Source organism: Spermophilus citellus (genome assembly GCF_964194105.1).
Source record: "Spermophilus citellus genome assembly, chromosome: 17".
NCBI classification, from domain to species: Eukaryota; Metazoa; Chordata; class Mammalia; order Rodentia; family Sciuridae; genus Spermophilus; species Spermophilus citellus.
The window spans coordinates 39,037,766-39,050,273 of NC_138199.1; the positions used below are offsets into that span (position 1 = coordinate 39,037,766).

General features: G+C 35.1%; 1 protein-coding gene across 5 annotated transcripts in view; it reads right to left on the reverse strand.

The window, feature by feature from the left end:
• The window catches only part of GGNBP2 (gametogenetin binding protein 2), a 35,606-nt gene that overhangs the window by 21,027 nt on the left and 2,071 nt on the right, over window positions 1-12,508 (reverse strand). For all 5 annotated transcript variants that reach the window (XM_081270017.1, XM_081270016.1, XM_081270015.1 and 2 more), the window contains exons 3-5: window positions 4,352-4,432; window positions 2,519-2,772; window positions 561-659 (exon numbers count right to left, since the gene is read on the reverse strand). In XM_081270017.1, coding sequence (XP_081126143.1) covers window positions 561-659; window positions 2,519-2,772; window positions 4,352-4,432 — 434 coding nt within the window. The remainder of the gene's footprint in view (window positions 1-560; window positions 660-2,518; window positions 2,773-4,351; window positions 4,433-12,508) is intronic.

The following is a 12,508-nucleotide window of genomic DNA, read 5'->3' on the forward strand; positions in this document are numbered from 1 at the left end:
TAACAATCCCACCCCAAAGAATTTAGTGAGAGACAACTGTGCTAATGTGCCTGGAGATAGGGGTGAAAGCACCATTGGATGAGGTAGCATCCAACACCATGAAAAAAAGTGCACATCAGTTACATAGATATATACTGCCATAACTGTCATATGTGCCATAACAAGGCACATTTTTTAATTCTTGACCCATTTATTAGGGAGATATAAAAACAAAATAGGAAAAATAATTTATACATTATGACTGTTGATCAAAGAATGATACCACTATGTTGAGAATCTTAATATTAGTTACAGAAAATCCCTCAAAAATCTCAATCTCGTTCTCCTAAAACATATTTAATGTAAGGAAAAAAAATTTTAAAAATCAAAACTATAGAGACACTATATGGTTTCAATGCAGAAAGACCTAGAGAACCAGAGGGCATACTTATTTTGACAAATATTAGAGTGTAACCAATTAATGAATTGAAACTAGCAAGGTATTTACTCTTTCTACTAAATATAATCTACATTTATAATATTAACAATGATGAAGCACTTTGGTATTCAATTCCACTTACCCCAAAGGTTTTGGTTTGTGCGTATCTAAGGAGTGCAACTGACATCTCTTGTTCTTCTTACTTTTTGGAATAGCATCTATCATGTCATTTAGTTTGGACCTAATGAAAAATAAATGTTTAAAGGTTAATAGTCATTTTTCTTTTAAATTTTAGAAATCTCTACTTACTGCCATTTCATAATAAGGGCAATGTGAGAGACACTTTCACTTACTCTGAAAATTTCTCATCAAACATATGCTAGTCCAAAAAGAGACTATACACTCATTTTCCCCTTTCCATTCCCAGCCAGTCAAAATGTTGAAATAAACCTGCTCTATTCAATGCTTCCCCCAGACTATACCTGTTTCACTTATCTAGCAATGTGCTTGGCACTCCAATATTTTATTACTGCTACAACATGACTCTCAGCTATCTTCCTCTGTCCAAATGTTGTCTAAATACATAACCTAAATGAGGATCCATCAACAAAAATTTTATGCAAATACAGAATGTATCTTTAATGTAATTTACAGAATGCCAGGTAACGCTATTGTGTACACCCTACCTCCAACTTGTCAACTAACTTTTAAACCTATCTAGAATTCTAATACTCCCACTATCCTTGTCTAACCCACCCAACTCTAGTTTATCAACTGCAAATAGCTGGCCTCCTAAATGGTCTACCACCTTTTGCCTTTTACATTCTAGGTTTCACTTAGCAGCCAGTGATCCTTTTCAAACATAAAATCAGATTATGTTGTTCATCTGTTCAAAAACTCTCCAAAGCTTCTTTGTTTTTTTTTTTTTTAAAAGAGAGAGCGAGAGAGATAGAGAGAATTTTAATATTTTATTTTTTAGTTATTGGCAGACACAACATCTTTGTTTGTATGTGGTGCTGAGGATCGAACCCGAGCCGCACGCATGCCAGGTGAGCGCGCTACCGCTTGAGCCACATCCCCAGCCCTCCAAAGCTTCTTTGGAGAAGAAGTACCTACCACCATCTTCAAACAGGAAAGCCTTAGGATTTGGCCTTCAGACCTCTTTTCTCACTAAATGACCCACTATTATAGCTCTATACCATCTCTCTGTATGTGGATATCCAATTGTATTTCACACTTAACAAATCCAAAAGTGAGCTCTCATCAAACTGTTCCTTGCAGACTTGCCCATCTCAGTAAGGGACACAATCAGTCAATCCTTACATGCCCAAAGCTCTCTTTCAATTAATCTATCTTAAATCCTGCTGACTATTTCCTCAAAATACTGCCAGGATCCTACCATTTCTCACAATCTCCATTATTACTACTGTAGCCCAAGTCACCCATCATCTTTCTCATGAATTATTAAATAGCCACCATTTCTCTACTTCTACTCCTACCTTTGTACCATACCCCGACATATACACTGTATTCTCAATAAGGAGGTCACAGCAGGCCAAACTTTAAGTCAGACTACGTTATTCATCTGTTCAAAACCTTCCAAGGCTTTTCACCTCACTAAAAGTAAAAAGACCTTAGGATGATCTACAAGGTACTACATGATAGGACCTTTTATTATTCTTCTGATCTCATCTTTTATTTTACTGTTCCTTTCATTCGTCTGGTTGCTGCCACAGTGGCTTTTTTGCTGTTCCTCAGACATGACAAGAAAACTCCAACCTCTAAACCTTTTTATTTGCTGTTCCTTCACTTCCTTCCCCTAGATATCTATATGGTTCCCTCACTCCCTTCATTCAAGTCCATACTCAATGCATTTTAGCAGAAGGGCCTTCCCTAACCACCTTTCTTAATAATTCTACATACTCATTCTCTATCCCTCTCTACTGGTTCTACTATGTAACTTATAAATTGCAAATTATATGTTTATTGTATCCCTCTTTTAATTACTGCCCCAACCAAATTTAGGAAAAAAGCTACCATCACTGTTAACAAATTGTTTAGAAGTTAACAAAATCATTTCTCCTAATTTATTATACTTACCCATGTACATAAAATAATGTATAAAGCTTCTTTGCATCAGTCATGCAGCTTCGAGTTACAGATAGGACTCCCTTGGGTCCTACTGTCAGGGGTTCAAGGGCAGGATTTCCAGACTCTACAAGCTGGGAAAAGAGGCGTTCCACACTGCGACGACAACCAACACATGGGACAAGCTGAGAAAGTGCACTCAAGACTTCACGTGATGTTACAACCATGGCAATACTTAGATCTTGTTGCTTAAGCATACTGTGTCGCTAAGAAAAAGAAAAAAAGTAAAGTGAAAAATCCTTAAGACATAAAATGTACTCTTTCACCACTACTGGGGTTCCTATCCTTGTACAGTAAGTACAACCTGCCAAAGGGCTTACCACTTTTATCTACAACTGAGTTAGAAAGGCAGAGTGATCAGCCTTGTCTGTGCTGTACAGAATTTGCTCCACAAACCACTCTGCTCTAGAATCCAGAGTGAAAAGAACTGAACTCAATCTACAGTATAAAAACGGTAGTATACAAACTTCTAAAATACCATTGAGCAAGCATGCCAAGGTTAAGGAGTATGCACCCTGACATAGCAAAAAGAAGCCCTGCACCTGCTGCATCTGGAAATTGAGGACTTGTTCAGTGAATATTAAAAATAATAATAAAAATAAGGTGACAATGCAGCTTTACCATATCTTCTCTTCAACTTTAAACAACACACTATGTTTAGCTATAGGAGTCAAATTAGCATGGTGATCATGAAGAGCAGCAATTCACAACCTGGAGGTATAGACACATGTGTTATGAATTAGTGGGAGAGAACAAGGGCCATCTTACTTATGAGGGAGCCTGCGGTAATATGCTGGTGCATATGAATATTATCTGATGATTATGACAAGGTAGAAAAACGATTAAAAACCACAGCTGTTCAGAAATGGGCAAAACGCTAGTAAATAACTTCTACCAAATGGAGTGAAGAGCTACTGTACAATAACACTTTCAGATTTACCAAAAATAGATGGAGGGGTAAGACAACTAACAAGAAGCACTTTCTCACATTTACCTTTAACTTTTCATTTAAAATTTTCTCTAAAGGTAGAAATCGAGTTCTGAAGTAAACTAACAAGTAATCTTCCATTATCTTAATTATATGTTATATATTTAAATGCATTTATAAAATATCATATTTCCTAAGAATTAAATAGAAATCAGAAAGCTCATTATAATAGGATTATTTTTTAAACTTGAACAAAATAATCATACAGAAGAAACCCTACAAATTCTTTTTTTGTGTGTGTGCAGTGCTGGAGATTGAACCCAGGCCCTCATACATCCTAGGCAAGCTCTCCAACACTGACCTATATCCCCATTCCCCAACAAGTTCTTGATGAAAAGCTGTGTACCCTATCTTTAAAAACCAGGAAAAGCTGGGCACAGTGCCACACACCTGTAATCCTAGCAGCTGGGGAGGCTGAGGCAGGAGGATCACCAGCCCCAGCCTCAGCAAGAGGGAGGCACTAAGCAACTAAGTGAGACCTTATCTCTAAATAGGGCTGGGGACGTGGCTCAGTGGTCTAGTGCCCCTGAGTTAAAAAAACAGGAAAGAAGGTCAGGTGAAGCAGAACCTTACGGACATGTAAAATGTTAGCACCACAGTGTCTCTTTCACATGACAAGCCCATATATCAGTTATGTAAACATATTCACCACAGCAATAGTAAAAACTAAAACATTTCAGTTTAACTATAGGTAAAACAAAACTTAAACTTAGTTTAATTTTATTTATTACAGCTAAATTCTAAATGATTCTTTAAATACACACACTACTGAAAACACCGATTTTAAAAATTATTACCTGAATGAACTGCTTTAGTTGTGCACCATTATTCTGATGCCCATCGAGATTTAACACATTGTCAGGAAACTCCATCACCATCTTAAAATGCAAAAAGAACAGGAATCAAATATTTTATTCTCTTCAAACACATTATACAGCCTATTTTATAAACTCCTAGACAGAAATAAGACCTCAAAATCCCATCCCACACAAAAAGGTTTTTTAAAAAATCTAAATATACTACCAGCTTGGTGGCACGTGCCTGTAATTCTAGCAACTGGGAGAATAAGGCAAGAGGATCACAAATTCAAGGTTGGCCTCAGCAACTTAGCAAGACCCTCTCTCAAAACAAAATTTAAAAAAGTAGAGCACTCCATGGTTCAATTCCATGCACAAAAATAAATAAATAAATCTCCTCCCCGACCCCTCAGTTCCAGAGATTGAATCCAGGGACTTTTAACCACCGAACTATATGCCTAGTACTCTTTATTTTGAGACAGAGTTGCTGGGATTACAGGCGTGTACCACAGCACCAGGCAGTATACAAACTTCTAAACCCAGAATAGTACATACCATTAAAAGCATGGACAATGAAGTCAGACAGACATGAGTTCAAATTCAAGCTATGTCACTTAACATTTATTTTATAACTCATGAGTTAACCTGATTCTTAATTTCCTCATCTGCAAAAGAAAATTAAGTTATAATTTCCAATATTTATCTCTCACAGAATAGTTGTGAGGTTAAGTTATATTTTAAAGTGTTTGTAGCCATATAAGATAGTTCATGCCAGTAAAACCCAACAACTCAGTTCAAGGTCAGCCTTAGAAATTTAGCCAAGACCTTGTCTCAAAAATTAAAAAATAAAATGGGGGCTGGGGTTGTAGTTCAATTGTAGAGCACTTGTCTCGCATGTGATTCAATGCCCAGCACCAAATAAAAATAAATAAATAAAACAAAGGCATATTGTGTCCATCTACAACTAAAAATATTTTAAAAAATAAAATAATAAAATGGACTGAAGGTGTAGCTCAGTGGAAGAGCATCCCTGGGTTCAATCCCCAGTATTGCAAAAAATTGTTGTTTTTGCAGTAGCCAATAACAGTACTTAAAACAAATTACCTGATGTTTTTAGTTAACTCCTCATGATTATGAAATAAATCTTTTAAAATACTTTAAAAGTATATATATATCAAGATTCAGATATAGCTCGGTGGTATAGTGCTTGCCTCACATATGAGAGGCTCTGGGTTCAGTTTCCAGTAGTGAAAAACTGCCCGCTTCCTGTCCACAAAATATCTTATATAGGGCTGGGGTTGTACCTCAGTGGGTACAGCGCTTGCCTAGCATATGTGAGGTCCTGTGTTTGATTCTCAGCACCACATAAAAATAAGTAAATAGGGGCTGGGGTTGTGGCTCAGGGATAGAATGCTTCGCATAGTAGTGCAAGGTGCTGGGTTTGATCCTTAGCAGCACATAAAAATAAATAGGATAAAGGAATTACATCCAATTACAACTAAAAAATATATATTTAAAAATAAATAAATGAGGGTATTGTGGAGCTAGGGTTATGGCTCATTGGTAGAGCACCAGACTAGCATGCATGAGGCCCTGGGTTCAATCCTCAGCAGTACATAAAAATAAAATAAACATATTGTGTCCATCTACAACTAAATATATTATATATATTAAAAAAATACCCTACATATTTTAGAACAGTATCTGATGCATAGTAAATGCCTGCTCTAAACATGAACTAAAAGTGTACACTGAAGTAGTTACTCAGATATCAAAATTTGGCAAGGCATGGCAGTGCAGGCCTGTAATCCCAGCGATATGGGAGGCTGAGGCGGGACAACTGCAAGATTCAAGCAACTTGGTGAGATCTATCTCAAAATAAAAAATAAAAAGTGTTGGGGATGTGCTCAGGGGGAAAAAAAAATCAAAACACTAACAGGGGAAGGAGGATATAAAGCTTAAAGTTTAAGGATGTTTCAGTATGTCACATAAAGGGAATTAGTAATTAGTAAATTCCACTGTGCTATAATGCTACACATTTCAAGAAGAACCACAGTTAATGTACTACCAAGAGTCATTTAACTGTTAAGATGTCATCAGTTACAGAAGCATCCCAAATCCAGAGACACAATCTGGATAAAACTTCTACCTTCATAACAATGAAATAAAATAACACATGTATATCTTAACTAAAACAACTTTAAAGATATCGAACATACTGCGCTAGAACAAACTATTTCCAGATGACAAGGGCCTCAAACTGCTACATACCCAAAGAGTGAAATCAGGACAGAGAGACCTGTTTAAGGCAAAACCAAAAATAAAAACAACAAAAACAAAAATCCCACTTGGCTGCATGTGGTCTTCTCTCCCTTCTCCATCCAACACCATGAAAACCTGCTTCTTCAGTGGACGAGACCATTCTCTTCCTTCCACATTAGAAATAAAAGATTTAAAATATACCTGTTCTAACAATAAATAGGACCTCATCAACAACAAAGGAAAATGTAAGCAATAAATACAAAATCTTTTCTTGAATTGTTAAGGAATGAAGAAGACTGAAATAAGTGGATTCTTTTTTTTACCCCTCCAGTCCTGAGAATTGAACCCAAAGCTTGCACTTGCTAAACAGATATTCCACCATTGAGCACTAGCCTGACAGTGCATTTCTAAGTACAGTATTTGTTTTGTTTTTCCTGTACAGGGGATGGAACCCAGGACCTTGCATGTGCTAGGCAAGCGACCATTTTATTCTTTGTTTTAACAGGGACTTCCTCCTGAGTTGCTGGGATTAAAGGTGCACACCACACCTGAAAGAATGGACAATAATACAAACATCAATTTAACAATCCAAAAGATTATATTATAATTCATAGGATCAAAACCTGCATGTATAATGAGTCATTTTTATATGTGTATATTTTATCTTACAGAGAAAGAAAGTAAATATATGTGATTAGATAGTAGGCCAATACATGACTTTTTTCTTTATGTGTTCTAAATTCACTTCAATGCACATGTACTATTTATTATTAGGAGAAAATCAGTGTTCCAGGTTTCCAATTCTGTAATTGTTATCCCATGTTCAGAGACATGCATCCATCTCAACAGATTTTACTGTTCTGGAAGTTTCTTCTTCAATACATATAGATGAACTGTCCAAATCTCACTATCTGAAGAACCAAATATCCAATTTTCAGGCTTATCAATCCCAATATGTTGTTTCTAGATTTCTTTCTCAATCTTCATTAATACCTCCAAAGGATGAAAGTAATAATAATACTTAATACAGCTTCATACACACTAGGTATGTTCAAGCACTTTCATATATTAGCTTTACCAAAACCAACACTATCAAATAAAATTGAAGTCACTAGTGTAATCCTCTAGCTCTAAATATTCAGGAGAGGAAGACTGAATAAATAAATGGTCGAAATATCTAACAATACATTGTTCAATGTATTTATTATAGGTAACAACCTACTCAAATTTTTTAAAAAATTAATAATAGTGGTATTAGAAATCCCGGTCCAAGGACTAGGGATATAGCTTAGTAGTAGATCGCTTGCCTAGCACGTGCAAGGTCCTGGGTTCCATCCCCAGTACAGGAAAAGCAAACCAAAACAAAACAAATACTGTACTTAGAAATGCACTGTCAGGCTAGTGGCAAAGCACCTGCCAGGCATGTGTGAGCCCCTAGTTTGATCTCCAGCACTATGAAAAGAAAAAAGAAATCTAACTATAAAGTCATAAAAAGGTGTAGGATAAACCAGGTATGGTCCAAGTACTTGAGAGGCTGAAACAGAAGGATCATAAGTTTGAGACCAGCCTCTGCAACTTTAATTTTTTTAAAGATTTTTTTTAGTATTTATTTTTAGGTGTAGATGGACACAACACAATGCCTTTATTTTTATGTGGTGCTGAGGATCGAACCCGGGTTCAACCGTGCTAGGCAAGCGCTCTACAGCCGAGCCACAATCCCAGCCCAAGCAAGACGTTCTTAAAAGAAAAAAAAGGGCAAGAGATTAAATTCACAGAACCATATAACTCAACAGAACATACCAAGTCACTCCAAACCTACCATTTAAGCAACTAACACTTGTTTTGCATTTTCACTCACTAAATCCAAATATATACCATTTCAACACAAACCAATTGCAACTATAACAAAAAATTTAAGACAATTACCTACACTATTTTAACATGAAAGTCCCATCAATTTAAGAAACAAAGAATATTACTTTTTTAACCAAACTGAAACTTCTCTGGCCAGGTTGTAGATATATCTCACTGGTAGAGTGTTTGTTTGCCTACCATGCATGAGTATTTGATCTCTAGCACTCACCTCACAAAAGTCTCTCCAACCTGTTTTAAGTGAAATTCTAACTTTAGATTTAGTATAAATGAACTATTTCTATTCTGATCAACTTTTTTTTTATTATTTTAAAAATTATAGGTCAAAGAACACATCTAACATATTGAGACTTATCAGTTGACCTTTAAAGAATTACAATTATATGGATAATATCTCTTACCTTTGTTAAGAGGTAAGAGAGTTAAAAAAAAAAAAAAACAACAACCTCATTTCAGATCACTTTATTTTCACCTAACTAGTATGAATATCCAAATCTTATCTAATACTATGTGTCTCACTTGGGTTTCATTGGCTTGGATAATACTAAATATTCTCTTGTTCTTGAACTTACTCTATACCACACTGGCTAGAGACTCTGACCTAAATAATTGATCTGTCCTTGCCTTTCAAATGTTTAGGACAATGGCTTTTTATCTTACTATTTTGTAGTCAATCACTATATGCTGTTCAATGGCTTAAGAGATGACAATAAGAAAACAGGGAAGGCAAAGAGACTAGTAGCATTATTTTTCTTCATTATTTAAAACTACTTCCTTGACTCAATCTAAGATTCTTGGTTACCTAAAGGAAAAGTGTCTTGTAAAGTATTTCAGGTGTGGTTTCACAGAGAAATCACTAATATTCAGCTTCATGATGAGGTTGCCTATCCTAGCTAGCCAAAAATAGAACAAGTCATTGGGCTGCAATTACCGCTTTGTAAAGTTTATTGAATCCATTACCCACTTTCACTCTTAAGTATCTGTCCTGGTTTTTCCTGACCATAAAAAAAATATATATATATATATATATATATATATATATATATATATATATATCCATTTTTAGCTCATTCTCACAAGCTCTAACCAATAAATACTTAAATACTAAGTTTGTATTTATCAAAACTTTGATTCCACTGTTACTTCTGCATTCACAAACATTTGTAATATCCAATACCTCTGGTAAAATTAAATATTAAATCAAGTGTTGAAAAAAATTAACTACTAAACTTTTAACAATTGCCAAACACCTTATCCCCATGACTCTCCATATGCTACCCTTCTTTTAAAGTCTCAGACAGTTAAAAAATTCTTATCATGGTTTTTAGCATATTTAGACTGATTTGAATTGGAATGGTAAACTGTTTTCCAAAAATATTATAGCACCAGGACAATATGCACCCAGAACTTTTGTTCTTATCCTCCAATCTAGTAATTCCGATTCCAAAAGCCTAAGGGGGTGGGGGGACTTTAATGCAAAGATTTAACTCATTATTTCTATCCTTACAGTATTATTCATAGCAAAAACTAGAACCTCTTCTATGTTCCATAATGGAATGATGATTAAATAAATTATGGAATATCATACAACATAATATTACACAATCATTAAAAATGTTAAAGAAAGTTGGGTATGTGGCAAACGCCTGTAATCCCAGCAACTTGGAAGGCTGAGGCAAAAGGATCACAAGTTCCTGGCCAGCCTCAGCAACTTAGTGAGGCTCTAAGCAATTTAGTGAGAATCTGTCTCAAAAAAAAAGTTTAAAAATGACAAAAAGCCTAGTGTGATGGCTCAGCCTATAGTCCCAGTATTTGGGAGGTAGAAGTATCACTTGAATCCAGGAGTCTGAGATCAGCCTGGGTAACACAGCAAGACCTCCATCTCAAAACAAACAAAAAAAGAATGAGAAACTACAGTGCTCTCATTATTACATTTAGTGAAAGAAAGTTACAGAATGTTACAAAAGATAACTCTATCTATATTTCATAAAAGTGAAATATATCAAATGCTGCTAATCTCTGGGGAGTAGGATTAAGGGTAATTTGTGGTTATTTTTCAAGATTTTATAAGGAGTGTGCCTTTTGACTACATTAGTTCTTTTAAAACTATTTGCTTAAGAAACTATAATTCTTGGGGCTGGGGATGTGGCTCAAGCGGTAGCGCGCTCATCTGGCATGTGTGAGGCCCGGGTTTGATCCTCAGCACCACATACCAACAAAGATGTTGTGTCCGCCGAATACTAAAAAATAAATATTAAAATTCTCTCTCTCTCTCACTGTCTCTCACTCTCTCTTTAAAAAAAAAAAAAAAAAAAAAGAAACTATAATTCTTCAAAGGTATCTCTAATCAGCTAGTAACACTGAACAGCATTTGGCGACCTACGTCAACACTTTCCTAAGCATTCCACCAGTTTACTTACTTGGGATTTTTCTCCAATACATTTATATCAGTACTATACTCAAGTGTTCAAAACCACTAAACTACCACAGGAATCTTTCTAATGTGGATATAACATAAAAGAGGAGACTTCTTCATACACAAGTTTCTTAATTTCACTTTATAAATACAAGTTAAAACCACCAGTTTATTAAGGCTAGAATTTTCAGCATGCTAGTTACTAAAATGATAAAATTTATAACTGCCTGTAATCTATAAACATTGTAACTAGAATAACATCTAACTGTTAACAAGAGTCTAAGATTACTGTGCTTGAAATAAACACAATGTTTCCTCAGTGCATTACCTCTAGACCCTAGGAACAAAGATCAAACCAAACATTAAATTCAGGCACACACTGCCTTCAAACTATCAATGGGCCAACGCAGAGCATAAACCTCAGACGTCTTCACTTCCTCTTCCCAGTTCTCTACCAACAGGTGTTTTGCCCTGCATTCACTCTTTATGTGATATTTGGTAGAATGGTCCTGAAAGGAACTTGTTTTCCTAAATACCACGTCCTTGACAAAAATGTTCCCTAAAATTCATTTATCAACAGCACTCAAAGACTGTAGAAGTGTCCAAGACAAATAAAATTTAACTCATTCCCTAGGGATAAAAACCTATTCAAAAAATAATTGCCCAAAATAAAATATCATTTTGATAAAAAGCTTAAATTTATTTGTCTTGGCCACAAGTCCACAGAACAATAAAAGCAAAACTCAACCATTCAGTGCAATGTGAAGTAATCACCATACTAAACCACAATGCAAGATTACATCTTTTTTCTACGGAAAATTTTGAAATTCATATCATTATGGAAAATGCATCATATATATTGGTTACTTTAAAGTGCTAGATGACAGGTGTATTAATGTGCTGCACTCACATTAAAAGTGATCATAAGGAGAGAACAGTATCTTAGAATTTTATAAATACTCAAAATTTACAATATTTTTCCCCATGTTTTAACATTATATACTCAAGATACCAAAAGAGTATCTTATATTTAAGTCCATAGGATTTAAAAAAAAAATTTTTTTTAAAGCCATTCTGGGAAATAAACCTACAAGGTTCAAACTGTGCCTCTGAAGTGTTTATGTTGAAGAGGGCGATTAGGAAAAAAAAATTATCAACAAATAAACTCTTGATGTCAAGAGTTTCTACACTGAGAAAGGCATCATTTAATTTGATCAAAAGTGCTATTTTTCTTTTTTAACTATTTAAAATACAAGTCCAGAGCTGGCAGGGGTGAATGTGCCTGTAGTCCCAGCTACTCAGGAGGATTTCTTTAGCCTATGAGTTTGAGACCATCCTAGGCAACACAATGAGACATCCAGCTCAAAAAAATAAAAATTTAAAAAAAGAATAAAATAAAAGTCCATTACACTTCAAATGCAAAAAATGCAGAAACCATCATAACCAGGACATACAAGTAATTTCTAAAGCATTAACACAAATTCTATTTACTTTATGTCAGGCCAAATCATGCTTTCTCCATGAAGGGAGGAAAAAAAAGGACTTGGATAATTATAGATGCTTTTGCTTGAAAAGTTCTAACAAATTAAGTCATTCAATCACTCTTT